This window comes from Anas acuta, chromosome 4 (assembly GCF_963932015.1).
Source record: "Anas acuta chromosome 4, bAnaAcu1.1, whole genome shotgun sequence".
In the NCBI taxonomy this organism is placed as follows: Eukaryota; Metazoa; Chordata; class Aves; order Anseriformes; family Anatidae; genus Anas; species Anas acuta.
Genome location: NC_088982.1, coordinates 69,107,872 through 69,127,547, shown reverse-complemented (window position 1 = coordinate 69,127,547; position 19,676 = coordinate 69,107,872). Strand labels below are relative to the sequence as shown.

Sequence of the window (19,676 nt, the reverse complement as noted above, 5' to 3'; positions counted from 1 at the left end):
TTTTTTTTATGGCCACCTGGTGAAGCTTGTTTTATATACGATTCATACACTACCGTGACTTGTCTAAAATAAGAAGCAAATTATTGTAGGCCTCTCCACCTAGTCAGTGATGAACAGAGGAACTGAGGCTTTGGGTGGGTTTAATCTCCTCTTTGCTGACTATGCAAGGAACCCACGCGCCTAGTTTAAGCAGCTCAATCACGTTTCTGGCATTAATTGGGGTGAATTGCTGAGTGGTAAACCTTGAAATCTGGCCAGAGAGGCATTCAGCTGCTTTAATGAGTCTACCTTGAGTCTTTTCAGCCTGAGAAATCAGGCGGGGAGATCTATAAAATTTCTCTGACAAAGTGAATGTTCTGGGGTTGGGCCCTTGGGGATATTTGCTGTTGCAGAAGTGGCCACACTGGGATGAAATAAAAAGCACAAGGAAGGGTACCCAGCTTGACAATTCAAAGCTGGCTCAGATGCCTCTGTGCTATGTGCTGCCCTGCAGCTACAAACTGCTATAGGTGTTACTAGGGTCACCGCACAGCACCCTTTTGTGTCACCTACACCTGCATTAATAGCATAGGAAAAATAGCAATTACCAGAGTGTGGCCAAAAAATATTTCCAGGTGGTTCCTTATTAATTGTACGCTTCAGTAAAGTTTATTAGTTTGGGTAAAATTCAGCAAAAAGTTTAACCAGGAAAGGAGGAGAAACAGTTGTGAGTATTTAAATTTTCTGAAATGGGTGTGGGTTTGTTTTGCTTTGTGTTTTAGGTCTTGATTCACAGAAGAACCTGGAAATGATGCACAGACAGGAGGGAGAAGTCCTGTCTCCAAATCCTCTCCTCACAATGACTCCCCAAAGCAGAAGATGACCCATGCCCAATTCCTCCATGGCAGACCTGAGCAGGGATTTCAGGCCGTGGTCCCATCTGTCCTGAGAGTGCCCTTTGCACCAGCCTGCTCTGGCTTAGGCCGCTTTTTGTCTCCCATACTAAAGTTGTCCTGGTTTTCTAAACACCCACAGGGCCAAAGAGGGCGTGTGGGGAGCAGTGGGTTGTGTTGCTGCCCTTTGGGGTGGAGGACCATCAGCCAGGTGCCTGCATCACACCAGGCCCTCATCCTCGCAGTAGTGTCTCAGTGTCAGTGGGCCCTCGGGACTTCAGGCCCTACTAAATTTCCTTTCCTCTGATGTAAATGCAGCTTCAGCGTGCCAAGATCTGCTTGCCAATGGAGAGCGAAACGTTCCACGTCAGGGCAAGCAGATCATTTGCCTGGCACAGCAGTGACGCTCCAGTGCTTTAACATTTCAGCTGGAGGGAGCAACGTTTGGTGTCTTCCAGCTGCCCTGGGATGATTTTTCCTCCCTCTGCTTTCTCAGGAAGAAGCTCTGGAGCAGCAGAGAGGGACACAGGACTCGGGGCAGTGCTGCAGGGCTGAGGCTGGCCTCTGGGGCCTGGTCGCTTGGATGCATGGGGTCTGAGTCAGGGCTGTGCTAGGGTTTTGGTGGGTACCCATTTTCAATCTCAATGTATTTTTGGCCTTCATTTCTTCACAGTGGTCTCCAGAGCAGCTGGCACTTGCCCCAAATGCACTACAGACCTTGTGCCATCAACAATATTGTCAGCAGTTTGAGCAGTGTATTTGCTGAGACCCTCCTCAGAGGCAGCCCTGGAAGATGGGGCTGCCAGAGACTGCATAGGGGAGGACTCAGAGGATGGCATAGTAAAAGATGTGGTCAGTCCTGCCTGGCCCGGTGGCCCGGATCTCAGGGATTTGTGAGAGCTCATCGCTTCCCAGGAAGCGCTCAACACCTCGCAGGATCAGGCCTGCCTGCAGGGAGCTCTCCGAAACCCTGCCGAGAGCTGGAACACCACAGGTGTTTTACTGATACTGTGGTAAAGGAAAACGATAGACTTGGAGAGCTTCAGGCTGTTTGGAGAGAAGGAAATAGAAGATGGAAGATAATCCTATTTTTCCTGAACCACTGTTCATTAAAGGAGCCATGGAAAAGACAGAACTATAAGCAAAAACACAGCATAGCTAGGGGCAGAGCAACAGATCTTGTATGTTTTGAGGCTGAATCTTGAACCTGCAGTTTAATGAAAATTGCATTTTTTTCAGCATGAAAAGAACTGCCCGGTTGATGAAGGACATGTCCAGGAGATTACAATCTTCTAGAGACTGAATTCACTCATTGCACAAGAATTAGGGCAAAGTAAAACAAAACAAAACAAAACAAAACAAACAAACAAAAAAAAAAAAAAACACCACCAAAAAACAAAACAAAACAAAACAAAACAAAAAACAAACAAACCAAACCAGACCAAACCAAACAAAACAAAACAAAAAAACAGTCAGACCTGGTGTTAACACTGCTTTTTGAAGAAACAGTATTAGGTTGAAAGAGATCTTTACCTTCCAAATGAAAAGGTACTTTTGCTCTGGTTAGGTACACAAATGCTCATCCTTAGTGTGCCCCACTAAAATGGTAACAGGTTATATTTGTACGCATTTATGTTAAAAGGACACCTTTGACTATAAACTCTTTTAGACAGGTTGTCCTCCTGTACCACAGTAGAAAAATGCAGTTTCTCTAAGACAAAATTGTGTAAAATTTTGTGTAACAACTCTAACATTTCTCCTTCTGAGGCTAGCTGTTAAGAGTTGATGTCTTTATATATATATATTTGCAAACCATAGACATTCATAGACACACAAGTAAGGATTTCTCATCTCAGTAAGGTTTGGCAGGATTGAGGACAAAATTAAAATAAAAATAAATTAAAAAAAAAAAAAGTTGTCCAATTTAAATAAATCCCTTGCTCTAATATTACTCAGCTTCAGCCAGGCTATCATTTTCCAGCCTCATAAAACTGTCATGTCATTAGCGTTTTGGGATGATCTCCTTATAAACCTGACCTTTACAATGGATTTTACACCTGGGTTTAAAAACCTCATTCTCGCTTCCCTCATCTGATGGCTAAGGTGGGTCGTTAGACAGCAGCTGGTTAGATTTATATTGACTTATTATGCAGCCAATGTCTCACGTGTAATTGTTTAATTTGTAAGCCAAACAAGCCGATGAAGAAGCACAGACCTACAGAGAGGGATGTGCGTGACCTTAATTCTGGGCAGGCAGATCGCAGGCAGTTCCTAAGGGTGTTTATTGAACTGCTCTATATATAGACGCTCCAGCCTGGAAGAGGCTTCACCCCGGGAGCTGCGTGATCCTCCTTTTCATCACCACGCGGTGCGAGGCACTTTAGCTGGCTGTTACTGTAAGCCCGGGGAGAAATACCCACGAGTCGCTTTCGGCACGAACCACTGCTCAGTGACCAAACATAGGCCCCCCGGCAGGGAGGTGGGCGCGATCAGCAGGGATTGCTTTTCACCTGCTCCTCCAAACACGTTGCTTGAACCCTGCGAGCAAATTAAGCCCAGCCCGATGCTGGCAGTTCTCCACGGCATGGCAATTTCATGTTATGGGCTCATGGTACGAGATGCACGATTTATGGTTTAGGTGCACAGTTGCCCGTAGAGGCTGTTGTATGGAAAAGTGTTGTTGCCTTCTGTGATGTAGTTGATCACACAAAGGGCTGGTATTACCCAATGCAAATCCAGCCCGGCTGCTTGTGTTTCTAATTCTAAAGTGAGTGAAAACCAGCAAAACTGCTTTATGTTTCCATCTGATGGCCACCAGCCAGCTAAAAATAGATATTTTTCAAAAATATGCATTTAATCCAGTTGTGCCAAGTAGCTATTCCTTCTTTTCCCATGTCCAAACATCTTGAACTAGGAAGAAGACTGGTTTTGAGCCTGAACCTCTCAGTTCGAGGCTACCTCTATAAATAATTGGTTTAATGTAATTTTAATGAATGGCCATAAATCAGTTCTGTTACCCCCCTCCCAAGCTTGGCTGATAACACTGACGGAAAGGTCACGGTTTCGGGTTTTGTGGCAATCGTTTCCACAGTTCCAATAATCAGATACATCTGCGGGTCTCGAGTTACCCGATAATGCTGCACAAAGAATAGGGTCACTGCTGAAAGTTCAGCTCCAAAGACGGGCCCGTGATGGGCAACTTCAGCGAGCTGGAAGATGTGATCCTATGGAAGGGAGACCCCCAGAGACCTGGGAGAGGAGGGTAAGGTTTAGATCAGTCAGTGTAACTCCACTTAAAGTGGCAAAAACATGCAGTCTGTAGGCCCTCAAAAGATAAGGAAGTTATGAGGTGAGAAACAACATCTTGGGTCATGCTTGGAGATCAGTTACAAATTCTGCATCTCTTGTACTGACAAAGAACTTGGGGGCTCAGCACAATCACATTTGTGGGGAATTTAAATTAAAAATAGGACAATGAAGGGAGGACATGCTTGCAGTAGGGCATGAGCTGAAGGACACAGCCACACCAATGTGAATGAGGCAGATGATACTCAGGGGTGTGTACGTGGGTCACAAAGTCACCCTTCCCTTCTCACCAGGGGTGAGGATCCACCTTGCACCTTATGGCCACTTCTTCGCACTGGAGGAGATCACCCAGGGAAGCTGCACAGTCTCTGCAAGCAGACATTTGTCAGGGCAGGCTGGGCAGACACCTGTCGGGATGTTCGTGAAGGCAATAAACTTTATAAGCTTTAATAATAAAAATAAACCGAACAAACTTTATTCAGCCTGTGTCTTCAGTTCGTACGTGCGATTGCTGTCTAGGTGTAATGGCCACCAGCATATTCTCTTGCATCCGTGACACTGGAGACAGTCTATCCTGCCATTTGTAAAACTCAGCCTGGATTTAATTTAGTTCATCTGGGTAGCAGACACCCCATATAAATACACAAACTCATATTTAGCCTGTGTTTGCAGCATGGCTGTAAAATACCCAAGAAATCCAAGCTTGTTCTGGGATTACTGTCATGCTTGTTTGTTTTGGCACCAGATTTTGGGGTCTGGAAAAGAAGGATGGGTAGTGCGGGGGTGGACCTGATTTAAAAATATATGCATCTTCTGCAGACCTTGTAAGGTAGCCAGTGTGAGCTGCCTATAGCTAGGGCCAGAGAGAGGTGTGTTGGTTTTTTTTTGGAGGGGGGAGGATTTGGTTTGTTTAACAAGAGCTTCGGCCCCTGATTCTGCAGGGGCTCGGTTACACAGGAGCATGTCACAGAGTGCAAGCCCCCACTTGGCTTACATTTGCAGGTTGAGCCCCTAAATCTCTCCAACAGGCTCAGGATGGGGAGGAAAAGATCCCCTTGGCTTGCACAGCCCTGCATATTCACAGGGGCTGCCCCCTACCCATGCTGATTTTCACTTAGGGCTCGGCACTGTGTCAGCCAGGCCCTCGCTAAATGCAAAGAGACAAAAGTTTTAGTGCAAGCTGCGCAAGTCTTGGGCTCGTTCCACTTGGGTGTGTTAGGAAGTTTCCATACAAAGCGCATTTGTGGGTATTGTATTTTCTTTTAATGTATCTGGTAGCACTCAGAGATTTATAATGTGCACCAGGCTTTGCCATTATTGCTAAACCACAGGCGCTGTTTTTTCTCAAAGTGGCTCTTTTTCCCTCCTCCTCAGTCACTATTTCTGAGGGCAAATCAGAATGCTATTTTTGGTTTTCTTTTCTCTTTAAGACATATCGAAACTCCAGCCAAAGCAATTTGTTGTGATTTCAGAGAGAAGAAAGATGGTGCCTACCATGAAGCTCATTTTGACAATGCACAATGTGACCGAAAAATTGCTGAGAGAGAAGTCAAATCCAGCAATATTCAAATTATTATCCAAAAGAGACTACTCTGCTAAAAGGAAAGCTTCTTCCTGTATCATTCTTCACCTCTCTCCAAACCTCCAGTGAAATGAAGTCTCTTGCTGTGTGCACAGCAGGCAGCAGAATCCTTCTGCGATTTCATTCTCTGCAAAACCCATCATTTCTTTCAATGTGAGAAACTTAACCAACTTAACCTCTTCTGCAGGCCATCTTCCCTGCTGGAACCGCTTCTTCCTTCTCTGTGCAAATAATATTCTAATTTTCCTTCTGCAATGACCTGATTTTACTAACTTTGTTACTTGCATTCCTACTTCAGCTCTTAAAAACTGTGACGCCACTGCAAGAACTAAAACGTGTAGCGTGGTATTACCATCTTTTACTGTTAATAAACAAAAATTATTATTTTGCCTTTCCCTATTCAGGGCAGGCTCAACTAATCCATTCTCCTCCTTTACTCTCCTGCCCACGTGCTCACTAAAGGAACAAACCTTGATGCCTTCTGCATAGCCCCCTTTAACATCTTAATTCTGGTTTCAAGTCTCTCTTCTTAAATCCCTTTTCAATCCCACTCTGGCCCTGCTTCCCTAAGTGATGTATTTTAAGGTGCACAGATAACTCAGTCTGCCTGATTTTAACCCAGCACCTTTACACCAGCTCTGCCACGGGCATCCTTGTTTTGAACAAAGAACCGAAACGTGGCATACCTGTCACACTGAGAAAGGCATCCCACATACGGATTTTATTTGACTTTTGGGACAGCTTCATGACAGATTTGGATGTAGAAATTGTAGACACTGGCACCTTTAAGGAGCCAGAGAAATTAAAGGTGAAAATGAAGGAGTAATCAGTGTTAGTGAATGCCTCAACCACATGTGATTAGAAGAGTAAGGCTGACGTGCATTTACTACTGATTTCCAAAACTATTAGGTAAAATTGATCAGGTTATTAATTTGAGATGAATATGAGATGTTTTTCCAGCAATATCAAAAATGAGATGCTTTGCCAGAATAAAGCAAGAAATTGCTATTTGCAGGCACTTGGGATGGAGACACGGCTTTCCTGGTTACTTTTGGTTGGGAGCAAGCAGCTCTGGCACTTCACTTGGTGTAGGGTTTGTCTGGCAACTCCAACAGATGCTGAAGACCTTTCAAGAACCAAATCCCCAGCTTTCCGAAGCTGTTGAACTGTGATCCTCAGACACAGTACAAGAAATTCAGCCTGCACTGACTCCCCTGAACTCACCTGTTTGGCTTGGGTCGGGCTGGGGAGCTTTCCGCTAGAAAGGAAACCTTGTTTGTGCTGATAAATTATAATCTGGGGAAGAAACCACAACCAAAAACAAAGAAAAAAGAGAGAGAGAGAGGAAGAAATACTCTTCTTTCTTTTCTTTTCTTTTCTTTTCTTTTCTTTTCTTTTCTTTTCTTTTCTTTTCTTTTCTTTTCTTTTCTTTTCTTTTCTTTTCTTTTCTTTTCTTTTCTTTTCTTTTCTTTTCTTTTCTTTTCTTTTCTTTTCTTTTCTTTTCTTTTCTTTTCTTTTCTTTTCTTTTCTTTTCTTTTCTTTTCTTTTCTTTTCTTTTCCCCCTCCTGCAATACACATGCAGCCATTAGGGCACTTAAGCTGGGCGTTACAGGCTCTCCTTTTTCAATGGGAGTTAGGACCGGGGTGGCACCATAGGACCCCACAACACCTTAGGGCCGGGGTAAGGATACTGACCTCAATGCCTCGGGCACACAGAGGCCAGCAGCTCCTCTGTGGGCAACAGGTGCGGATTTTGTGAGCGTATTTTTGTCATCGGGGGCATAAATGCCCTGTGGTGGAGCTATAGGAACGCAGCAGGGGGGTATGTGCATGTGTGCTCCGTGATGGTCTCAGCCTTGGAGAGTGAAAATCCTCAGCCGGCTTTGTAAGGTTGAGATGAAGTGGTCACCACAAGAAAAGAGCAGGGAAAAAAGAAATAAAAATAAAAATAAATAATAATAAAAAAGGTTTCTGGACCGTATCTGGAAACAAGACCGCGGAAATAGATAAATAAAGAGTCGTGTTTCAGCGCTCGTTTCGGAGGGGAGCTTGGCCGGGGATTTTGGCAGGGGTGCCCGAGCAGCTGCTCCAGCTAAAATCCCGATTGTGCGGGTCTCGGGGGCCAAGGGCTGATGGATCGCGCATCCTTCGTGCGCCGAAACCCAGCCCCGGAGCGGGGAGACCCCGCCAGGAGAAGGGGGACGGGGAAAGGAGGGGAGCGGGGTCCGCTCGCAAAACCCCCTGGGGACAAGGAACGATCGGGGCTTCAGACCTGACCCCCCCCCAAGTATGAAAGGCCGGGGTTTGGGGATCTATTTTTGTCCGGCCGCCAACAAAACCCGAGGTCTCTCTTTCCAGCGAGGGGCTAAAAATACCGCCCTTCTCCCCCCAGCGCCGCCGCCTCTCGCTCCGGCTGCCGGGGGCAGGGGACGGGGACTTTGTGGGGGGGTGGGGACGGGGACAAAACCCGGGCAGGCTGCGGGACCCCGGGGCGGGCGGCAGCGGGGCGGCCCTAGAGCGGGGGGAAAGCGGGGGAAACCCTCGTTTTAGCGCTCGGGGGGCCGGGCGAGCCCCCGCCTCGCCTCCCTGCCCGCCCCGCCGAGGGGAGGGGGCCGGGGAGGGCGGCCCGGCCGCCCGCCCCCTCGGGCCACTGCCGCGCCCCGCCGGTACCCAGCATGGACGCGGCTTCGGGACGGGGCCCCGGGCCGGAGGAGGCGGCCGGGAAAGGGAAAGAGGAGGAGGAGGAGGAGGAGGAAGAGGCGGCGGTGTACGTGGAGGTGTGCGGCTCGGCCCGGAGGCAGGGAGCGGAGAGCGGAGCCCGAGGGAGCGGGGATGCGGGCGGCGGCGCGGCGGGCAGGGCTGCGGGGGCAGCATCCCCCGAGGGGACGGGCACCCCGCCGCATCGCCCCCAGCGCCAGCACCCGGCAGGATGCGGCTCCGGCTCCGGGGGGGCGGCCGGGACCCCCGACGGGTGTCCGGAGCCTTCCTCCACCTCCACCTCCTCCTCCTCCTCCTCCTCGTCTTCCTGCCCCTCGCCGGGCAGCAAGGAGGGCGGCCGTGCCTCCGAGGGGGAGCCGGCTGCGGCGGAGGGCAAAGCCTCCTCCTCCTCCTCCCTCGGGTACGAAAGCGAGGAGGGGGAGGCCGCGGCCGGCCGCCCCCCCGGGGCGCCCCCCGTCGGGGGGGACGAGGCGCACTACATCAGCACGCGGGAGATCCAGCTGAGCGAGGTGGACCACGACATGGACTTCGACGCCGGGCTGGCCGCCCGCTGGGACTTCGAGGACGACAACGTGATCTACTCCTTCGTGGACTACGCCTCCTTCGGCAGCGCCGAGACGCCCGGGGAGACGCCGACGGAGGAGGACAATAGCTGCTACCTCAGCACGACCACCAGCGAGCCCAACAACCCGACGGACAGCGCCAGCGCCGTCGAGATCGCCAGCAGCCGCTCGGAAAACGATACCCCCGGCGGGGACAAGTGCGACGGCTCGGAGGGGAGCCGGCCCCGGCGGCCGGGCGGCCCGGCAGAGAGCCCCGCGGGCCAGCTTCTCCTATCAATCAAAGCCGCTTCCCGGGCTATAAATGAGTCTAGCAACGGGCAGGAAAAGCAAAACGCCGTCCACGCTGCCAAGCATGAAGGCGACATGAGCCTCCGTGTCCCCACCGCCCCTGAACGCGAGGCGAGCCGCGGGCAGGACGCCGGCCACCAGCACCACCAGCACCACCAGCAGCACCACCAGCAGCACCACCAGCAGCACCAGCAGCACCACCAGCAGCACCAGCACCAGCAGCAGGCGAAGAAATTCATCGCGGTGCCGGCTCGGCTGCAGGGCGGCTGCGGGGCCGTGAGGGCGAAGGAGGTGGGCGAGTACTCGAGCGGTGCCTCCAGCGCCGTCAGCGAGCTGGACGATGCCGACAAGGAGGTGCGGACCCTGACGGCCAGGGCTTTCCGCAGCCTGGCGTACCCTTACTTCGACGCCCTCGCCCTCGCCTCCCGAGCCTCCTCCGCCTCGCTGCCCGACCATGCGCTGGGCTCCAGCCGCTGGTCCACCTACCTGGACCTCAAATGCGGCAGCCTGGGGCCGAGGGCCGAGCCCGGCCTGCCGCAGCTCTGCCTCCGCTCCGGCAAGGCTCAGCCCAAAGCCCTGGAGTTCGTGGTCAGCAAGCTGGACGGCGAGATCGCGCACGTCGAGGCTCCGCCGCGGGTGCTGAGCCTGCTGCAGCCGCCGGGCTCCGGCGCTGCCCCCCGGGCCGCCGCCGCCGCCGCCGTGCCCCCCGCCCCCGAGGCTGGCGGCGGGGACCCCCCGCGCAGGGAACCCCCGCATCCGTCGCTGGAGGGGACGAGCAAGAAGTCGCAGTTCGCCTCCAGCCTCCTCAAGAACGTCATCTCCAAGAAGATGCAGCTGGAGCACGAGTTCAAGATGGAGCGCGGGGAGATCTCCGACACCTCCTCGGCGGCGACGGACCGGGACCGGGACCGGGACCGGGACCGGGACCGGGACCGGGAGCGGCCTCGGGAGGGCGGCGTGCAGCGGCAGAGCTCCCGGCACTCGGAGGGGGGCTCGGAGCCGGGCGTGCAGGCGGCCGAGGAGGCTGCAGAGGGCGGCGGGGGAAGGTCGCCGGCATCCAAAGCCTCGACGCCCCGCGAAGGGAGCCGCAGCCTCGACAGGGCGGCCGCGGAGGAGCCCCGCGAGGCTCGGCGGGGAGGCTCGGAGGCAGCCAGGGCCACCACCTTCCTCCGCAGCCACAACAGCGCCTTCAGGACCTGGAAGGAGCGGGAGGCGGAGAAGAAGGAGGAGCGGGCGCCCGTCGGAGGGCACAAGCCGTCCCCGCGCCGCGACCCCCCCGGCGGCAGGGCCACCAAAACGTCCCGTCTCTTCGTCCCCGCCGTCCAGCCGGCCGCCGGCCCGGAGCCCAAGGAGCCCGGCGGCCCGGGGGGGGTCTCCGCCTCGCCCCCCGCCGCCAAGCCCCGCGGCGCCGAGCTGCAGATCAGCCTGGGGGGCCGCGATCCGCCCTTCCCCATCGCCGAGCTGCTCACGCCGCAGCTGGGGGGCCGCCCCGTCGAGGAGAGCCGGGGCCAGCCGCCCAAAGCACCCAAGGGCGACGGTGCCGAGCGGGTGCCGCAGTTCCTGGTGCGAGACGTGCGGGAGGGCAAGGGCAAAAGCCAGGCCCCCCTGCACCAGGTGCGGGACGTGCGGAAGCTGATCAAAAGCTCCTACAGCGGCGACTCCGGGGATAACAGCAGCGACAAGGGCAGCGTCGCCTCCGACCAGGGGGCCGCGGAGCACAAGCCGAGGCAGCTGGTCATCGCGGGCATCCCCCGAGCCCTGTCCCCCGTGGTCATCACCTGCCAGGCGCTGGGACACGCCGGGGCCAAGGCCACCGACGGCGGGGGCAAGGCGGCGGTGACAGGGGGGGGCCGGGCGCTGGGCTGCCCGCCGGAGGGCACCGTCCTGGTGCACCGCACGTCGGGGCGGCTGCCGGTGGCCACCATCGCCCCCAACAAGAGCGACCCCCGGCAGCCGGCCGTGCTGAAGATCGTCGCCAAGGCCGGGGCGCCCTGGCGGCACCAGCAGCCCCCCGGGGCCGCCGATAAGAGCCGGGGGCCGGCGGCGTCGGGGGGAGGAGGCAGCGGCGGCGGCGGCGAGGAAGACCCCCGGGAGGAAGGGAAGGCAGCGCCGGTGCAAAACGCGCTGGAGAAGCTGACGGCGGCGGTGCGCAGCATGGAGGAGCTGTACAGCTTCAGCAAGCGCGAGTGGAAGCGCAAGAGCGACCCGCTGCCCATCACCGGCAGCCACGTCCTGTCCCTCATCGCCAGCCAGGAGCGCGACGCCGGCCCCCGGCCGCCCCCCGCCCCGGAGCCGCCCCCTAAGGCGGAGGAGCCGCCGCCGCCCCCCAAGGGCCCGGCCCCGACGGGCCCCGAGCGCCTGCCCCGCCGCCCCGCCAACCCCGCCGCCGCCTCCGACAAGGTGTCGGCCAAGGCGGCCGCCTTCGAGAGCCTGGCCCGGCAGCGGCAGCGCGGCCCCGCTCCCCCCCGAGCCCTCCTCGCCCTCCGCGGCCCCGCCGCCGCCTCCGCCGCCGCCCCTCCGCCGGCCAAGGCTCCCCCCGACGTGGGGCTGCGGGGCCCGGCGGCGGCGCCGCGCTCCCTGCTCCGCCTGCCCGCTGCCGGCACCGAGGGGAGGCCGTCGGGGGAGCCCGAGCACGGCCCGGACTGCGGCAGCTACCTGGCGCTGCCCCTCAAGGCACCCACCGCCACCACCGCCCCCTCGACGGCACCCAGCGGCGGCCGCCCCTCCGCCGTCTCCTCGGTGGCGGCGGCGGCCGCGCTGCGGAGCCTGCAGCCCTTCGGCTCTGCCAAGCCCTCGGGTGGCCCCGGTGGCTCGGCCGCCTCCACCGAGGCTTCCCCCACCGCCACCGCCGCCGCCGCCGTCGCCACCGCAGCCCCGGCGGCCGTCGAGGCTCCCCCAGCCGCCCTCTTCCCTCCACCGCTGCCGCCCTTCGCGGCGCCGCCGCCGCAGCTGCTCTGCTTCTCGCCCTCCGTGCCCGCCGCCGAGCCCCTGCCGCAGCGCAGGGTGCTGCTGGACGTGAGCAGCGGGCAGTACTACCTGCTGGACGCCGCCCCGCAGCAGCCCCCCAAGCGGCGCCTCTTCGACCCCGAGACGGGGCAGTACGTCGAGGTGCCGGTGCCCGCGCCCGCCGTCGCCCCGCTGCCGCTGCCGCTGCCGCCCTTGGCCCTCAATGCCGGCGCCTACGGCACGGCCTACATGCTCTACCCCGGCCTGCTGCCCGCCGCCGCCGTGCTGCCTGCTGCCGCCTTGCCGCGACCGCTCTCCCATCCAGGCAGCGATGGCAGCGCGGCCGCCGAGCCCGGCAGCCCGGCAGTGGAGGCCGAGGGGCCTTATTTCGTGCCCGGTGGCGATGGCCCGGCTGCTGCCTCGACGGCGGCCTCGACGGTGGCGGCCAAGCCGCTGATCAGCATCACGGCGCCTGCTGGCGGCCCGCGGCTCGTGGCGCCGCCGTCCTTCGACGGCACGACCATGCGGCTGGTGGTGGAGCACCGGTAGGCGGCGGGGAGGGGGCCCACGGGGGTCCCCAGAGGAGGCCGGGGGCGAAGCGGTGCCCACACAGCAGCAGGATTGTGCCCGCGGCCCCTTCTCGTCTTCCCCTGCGTGCAGCGTTGCCGTTCAGCTGCGTAACGCCCTTCTCCCGCAGCGGGTTTGTTTCTGCATTTCTGTCTTTCTTTCCGCTCCTGTATTTCACCCCATATTGTATTTCATCTCTGCCTTCCTTGCTTGTTTTCCTCCTTTCCCACATCTTCCCTCACACACCGCGCCGCCGTGCCGGGGACTCAGCCCTCTCGGCCTTCGTCACCGGCTGGCTTTTGGCAGCACGGTTCTTGCCTGGGTCTCCTGCCACCCTTTTCCTTTCATACAGAGGAAAACCAAAGAAAAAAAGAAAGAAACAAACAAAAAGATGCTGATTTCCAGCTGTAGTAGAACGTACAGCCCGCATTCACAGCCAGCTCAGCGAAGCAGCAGGCCAGGTTTAGCCGGAGTGGGGACCGGTCTGTGGGGAACTGCAGGGAGCTGAGGAACATCCCACACCCCGAGCGCTGGGATGGGCTCTGCCGACAGCACGGGGCTGCCTGAGCATGCACAAAACAAAGCTGGGGTGCTGCTCCTTCGTTCTCCACACTAGCTTAGGAAATGAGCAGCAAGAGCATCGTGGCAGAGCAGGAGATGCTGTGCGCTTCTCTGGAGGAGTGAGGGTTGCTTAAATGTTTGTGGCAGCTCTCAAAAAATCAACTTTTTATTAGTGACCCTTGAATGTAATATTTTTAGGCCCTGGTTCTAAAGAAAACAGCACTTATTTTTCTTTAAGACTGCAGTCTTTTCTGCAAAAAACGATGATTTTGCTGCCAGCAACTAGTTTGTCTCAGAGAATTATTAACACAAGGGTGAAACTAAACTACACCAGTGTGTTCCTTGCCCCAAATTTCAGTTCAGAGAAGCCCGGAAATGTAAGATCAAACCTAAATTGTTTTACATACAGCTTTCTTGAGGTTGAAAATTTAAGATATTAATGCAAATCCTAAAAGTCTGTACTTGAGGGTTTGCCACTTGGGAGGTTTTCCTGCACCCGTTTCTAAATCCTTCCTGCACATCCACCAGGTCTGCCTCACACGCCTTCGGAGATTTCCTGGTATTTCAGCCATGCTGATCTATTTTACCTGGCAAAGTGTTTTTTTCTACATTCAGTTTTCTCACTGATGGAAGCTGGATTTCTGAGTGTGAAGGCTTCGCTGCGACTTTTTTTTTTTTTTCACGTTTTCATTGCTGTTTTATAAACTTCGTGATAAATTTCCAAGTTGTTTTTTAAGACCCCCATAGGCTGCCTTTTTTATTCTTTGAGGTGAGGTGTCCAAATCAAAAGGGGATACATATGTAGGTCATTAAATAAGATCTTTCCCAGATACTTGTACAGCAAAGGGGAAAAATGCATTGAAGCAATCAGAACCCCAAATTTCTGCTGCAATAATAGCAAGGTTTCTGTGAATGTGCATTTTATTTTTTTTCCACACAGAGGAGAAAAATAACCTGCTTGCTGCTAAGGAAGTTTCAGGGTTTTCTCTTTTTAAAGAAAACCCAAGGCTTTAGTTTCCATGAGTAACTTGCAAAATAGAGGGAAATCAGCTGCGACTGTCTTCGTATTTGTGAGGTTTTGTTTCAAGGGAGTTTATTTGTCCACAGGCACAAACCGAAATTGCCCTCAGGATGAAATGCCCTGCAAGTATAAAGTTAGCTAGCGATTTAACATATATCTTCTCATTTGTCCTCATCACTGTGCAAATTTAATGCAAAAAAAAATAACATCCTGATCCTTTCTAAGAGCTTGAAGTGCCCAGCTCGAGCACCCAGCGTGTCAGCTTGACCCCTTGCTCCTCAGTTGCGTGGTTCGCAGTCGCAGCCTTCACTTTCTGCTGGGATTCTGGCTGAAAGCCTTGTAAAGAAAACGAATGCTGCTTCACTGTTTTCATGGCCCAGCCATTCTGTACTCATTATAATTAGAGCATCAGCGTTAAGCAGAACGGTGCTTGGGACTGCCGGGGATAGCAGTGCGCGCGGTACGTTCGCTACAACGCCAGCATCTGTCTTCAGACAACATTTGCCTCCTGTCTCTTCCTGTATCGGTGCTCGGAGCGAGGTTTCACGTTGCAGTTTACAAGATACAGGTTTGCACGCACAAACTCAGGGTTTACAGTTCCACCCGGTGGACTTGAAAGGAAAAAAAAAAAAAAGCCTAGAAAACAAGTGCCCAGGGTTTCAACACGTGTTTGTTGGAGGAAGATTTTGTAGGGACTTTATTGTTGTTGTCATTCTTTAGCTGCCTGTAGAGATGAGAGCAATGAAACGAGGCGATACCAACAGCTATTTATTTTCTCAGGGGAGGTTTCTTCAGGGGAGCGCGTCACTTCTCATGTCAAACCGTGTTTGCCTGGCTGTGTCGATGACTGAACAGACCCCGTGTTTGCATGGAGGAAGGTCGGTTTTGCAGGGAGCTGAGCTTCCCAGGCCCAGTCCAGCGAAGCCCTTGCACTCACCCCAATTTCAGCCACCCACGGGGATTCCTGGGGGCCCTGGTGGCTGCCCACCAGTGCAACGCTTCGCTGAACTTGGCCCAGGGCTTGGGTACCCAAACACCCGGGTGAGAGCAGCCAAAATTCACCCCCTGCGCTCAGCAGGGCAAATCCCGTCCACCCCTCAAGCTCCGGGTCTGCGTCTCCCCAAATTTTAGGTCGGCATCAGTTTAAGTGACGTGGCGGGACGGGAGGGATGCGTGAGTGTTGTTCTGGCCCTTTGCAGCGGGGCCGGTTTCACTTGGGTAAAGTTACTCCTTGGTGAATGATTTAAAATGTATTTATGGGTTGTGTGTGTGTGTGTGTGCGCGTGTTTTTTTTTTCCTGTCTGCATTCAGAGGTGCCTTTACTATCTAGTGTTGATGGCCAAGTGTCATTCCTTATTCTCATAAATTACTTGTGGCTACCCCGGAACACATACAGTATTTTAAAAATGCTTGTGTTTTTTCCCTTTTTTTCTGTGTTTTTTTTTTTTTTCTTTTTTTTTCTTTTTTTTTTTTTTTTTTCACCCTGTTTAAGGGGGTGGCTTATCAGTGTAAAGACATTTAAAAGTGCACGTGTGAAGTAAGGACAGTGACTGTGGAGGGAATGTGGGTGGTGTGGCTGATGGGAGAGCGGTGGGGTATGAGGCAAACAGGAAAATGCCGTGAAAGCAGTGCGTGGAAAAAAAAAAAAAAGTTATGTAATTGGAGAAAAACGGACTCTTTGAGCTGCTTTCAACATCGATGACACTGTGGGGAGTGTGCAGCCGGAGCCTGGAGTGGTCCCACTGTGAGGAGACCGCGTGGCTCCAAGAATTGCACTTGGTGCTGCGTGGCGCCGGGATCGTGTGAGAGCAGGCTGGTTGGGACCGCTGGATGCCAAAGGTTGTAGCGGGACGAGTAAGCATTTGTATTAGTGGGTGGGGTTTGTTTCTGTTTTGTTTTGTGTTGTTGGTTTTTTTTTTTTTTTGAATGTTTAGACAAATAAAATGTATTTTTCAGTAAAAGACACACTGCAAGTAAGCCTGCTTGGTCATGTTTTTTGCAGAGTTTCCCTTCCTGCTGTATGGAACAATAATGACAGCGACATTACCTACCTGAACACATAAATGATAAAACAGAAAAGATTTTAGTGCAGAGGGAATGCAAAGCCTCACACCGAGTCTCCCCGAGTCTGTTTCTGACCTGACCTCACTCCGTTTGCTCAACCCTTTGGGGACAAGGGGAAGCCAGGGACATTGCTTCATTTGGTTTTTATTCTTTTCCCAAATATAAATTCAATTCAAAGGGAAATTCATGGTTCCAACGCAGTAACTTTCACTGGTATATTGGGCTGGGCGTCCAAGGAACTGTGTCTTTGTCGTGGTCTCTTGGGACAGCAGTTGGTAAAGCAAACATTTTTTTATTTATTTATTTTTTTCTGGTCATCCTCTTTGCTATTTTCCTTGTCTTATATTGCCATATGATCAACAATAAGATCACCTCATTGCTAGAGAGCAGTATTGCTTGATTTTTTGCCAGGAAAAGCCCTTTGCTGCTTTAATGTGTTGCTTTTACCCCTGCAGAGAATGAGTAGCTCTCTGATGTTAAGCCTTAATGCTTAAAAAAGCATGAGTTAAACACCAACAATTCACAAAAGGGACTTGAAAATTTTCAGATTACTCCTTCAGTTTAAAAGAATCCTTCCTCTTCTCAGTTTTCAGTATGTAAGAGGCAAATTATACCATCCTTTACATATATTTCATTGTTTAATTATGTATATTATCCTTTTAACCACACGCCTGAGATACTTAAAGAAAAACAGATTTTCACCTCATCTTTTATTTGCAAGTAATACAACCTGGAGTAAGGCACCTATTATCAGTCTGCCATGTTATTTCAAGATATTCTCTTCCTACCATGCTGAAAGCCCAAGTTTAATGGTAAAACAGTGGTTTGGTGCTTGCAATATTCCCTCTTTCTGGGTTTGAAAAGTGCATCTTAGCTTTGCATCTAGGATAGGTGTCATCAGTGACTTAACTGCTGGTGTATAGCTAATGATTTTTATCTGTATCTCCTGGTATGTTTCTAGCTTCGCCTGATAGATGATTTAAGCCAAAAACTACTACACAGAGGTCCAAAGTGCGTGTGTTTAGAGAAATGAACTCTTCCCTGTCCCAAGAAGCCCTGTCTTACAGCCAGTGTCCATTTGCCAGCAGCATTTGCATCTCACACTGCGAGAGTCCACTGAAACTAAGATGGAAGAGTCATTTAGGCTGCCTCAAATTAATCTGAAATGTCAGGTGAAATATATCTGGGATTATCAAAGGTTGGTGGAGAAATTCTTCACAAATAGTCTTCAAGACATCACTGGTAGGAATGATGTAGGAAAGGTAGAGGTGCAGCACTTTTCGTCAGAATCAGTGGGAACAAGGCAAAAGGAGAAGAGATTCCCTGATATCAAATCCAAGCAAGCAATCCAGGATAAAACAAGGCAATGTGGTACATTTGGGGAAAAAAATAAATAATAAAAACAAACAAACAAACAAACAAAACCATGCCTATTTTATAATAGTTATCATCCTGGGTTGTTACTACAGAGAACAAGCAATTGGCTTGACAATCCCAAACCGTATCCCTAGGGTACCCACCCGTTTTGTTTTTGAGGTACCTATAATCAAATGAGAACCCGACGCTGCACAATGCTGCCTGCCAGCCCAGCACCGTGACTGCCCTGCTTTCCCTTGACCTCAGCCGGAGCAGGCACGCATTTCAAGTTGAAAATGCAGTTATCAGCCTTGCTCAATCGGGGCCTCTGTTTGGTTTGCTATTTTTAACAAATTGCCCCTGCATGCTGAGGTACACGGACACTGCAGCGTGCCTTATGTGTGCTCTTGACTCCTAAAAGTATTCATATTTAAGGACTTTTATTTTCCTTCTGTTCTGTAATCCCTCTGTAGCCAGACAGCTCAGCACCAGATGCCCTCAATTACTATCGCATTGTTCTTTCAGTGGCTTTTGATTAGTAAGGATTAAATATCGGTTCTTCATGTATACTTCAGTGTGAGATACCATTCAATTGCTACCACTGCTGATTATTTAAAAGTACATGTAATAGTCGTTATTAAAAAGTGTGTTACATATTCACCATTAACCCTCCATGGTCTGATAAGCATCCCCAGTGTTTGCTTTGATTGTAGCCCTAAGTGTGTTTTCTCTTCAAATGCAGGATTAAGCAGTGTATTAGTTTCACCTTATTTTTAGAGGATCACCAGTTTTGTTGTTTCCGTAGCTATGGAGCCCACGTAAGTAAGCCATTGCCTTCCATTACCCAGCTGTTGGCCTAAGACCCTTCTGGCATCCCCATTATGTCCAGCTGTTAGGGTCAGATAATTTCGGGCACAAGTGTATTGCTGCCGTTCCCGGGGGGAGCCTCGAGGACATTTATCTTTTCTGAAGGAGTAACATGGGCCTCACAGGCTTCATTTGATTTAGTTTCAAGGGATGCTGTCAACATTGTGGAAGCCCTAATTTCAGAATGTCCCGTTCTGAAAGAGCTCTGTTCAGTAATTCAGATGGTCATAGGATTTTCCCCGAGAAGATGTGCAGGGGCTTGATGAGTAAATAAAAAAAACAGAGCACACAGATCAGTATCTCCAGGGGACTTGACATATTTATGTAAAAGAGACCTGTGCACGTTCACATGGAAGAAAAACAAACTCAGTGTTGTTGGCCAAATACTTGGCAGCGGCCAAAGTACCTTTCATAGTCGGGAAATACTTCATCTCTACGAAGTGTTGATGCAGAGGAGGGGCAGGAGTGTTGTGCCTCTCCTCCGGGTGCAGCTGGATGGGTACCTCCAGCATGTGGTTCTTCATGCTTGGGCTCTACCACCCACTGCAGCTCCCTCCATCTCTTGGCTAGAGTGGGGGAGCCCCAGGCAATTGGTCATCCAACTTACGTTGTTGCGTCCTACGTGGTGGGGAATGAAATGGTTCCTCTTGCCCCCATCAACGCCACTCCTGCTGGCTATCCCAAGCCCAAAGGTAACAGACCAAACCAAGACTGAAAACAGAACAATTTTTTCATACTGTATTTTTGCCTGTTTTATTTATACTTCGACTAGAAGAAGTCAGCATCATCAGGAAAGACAGCAAGCAGACTGTTTCATCCCGTTGATAGTTTGATTTCTGAGGATTGGGTACTTTTGGTCTTGTACACCATGAAAGGATATGGGATTATTATTTTTTTTTTCATATTCCTGTAATACATTGTTACATGGCAATCTATGAGCTTTTTTATTACTTTTTTTTTTTTTT

General features: G+C 52.3%; 1 protein-coding gene across 1 annotated transcript; it reads left to right on the top strand.

The window, feature by feature from the left end:
• Positions 1 to 8,217: 8,217 nt before the first annotated feature.
• On the top strand, positions 8,218 to 14,630 carry C4H4orf54 (chromosome 4 C4orf54 homolog). Its single transcript, XM_068681795.1, has one exon. The coding sequence runs from the start codon at positions 8,436 to 8,438 to the stop codon at positions 12,822 to 12,824; it is 4,389 nt and encodes a 1,462-aa protein (XP_068537896.1). The 5' UTR covers positions 8,218 to 8,435; the 3' UTR covers positions 12,825 to 14,630.
• Positions 14,631 to 19,676: the final 5,046 nt, after the last annotated feature.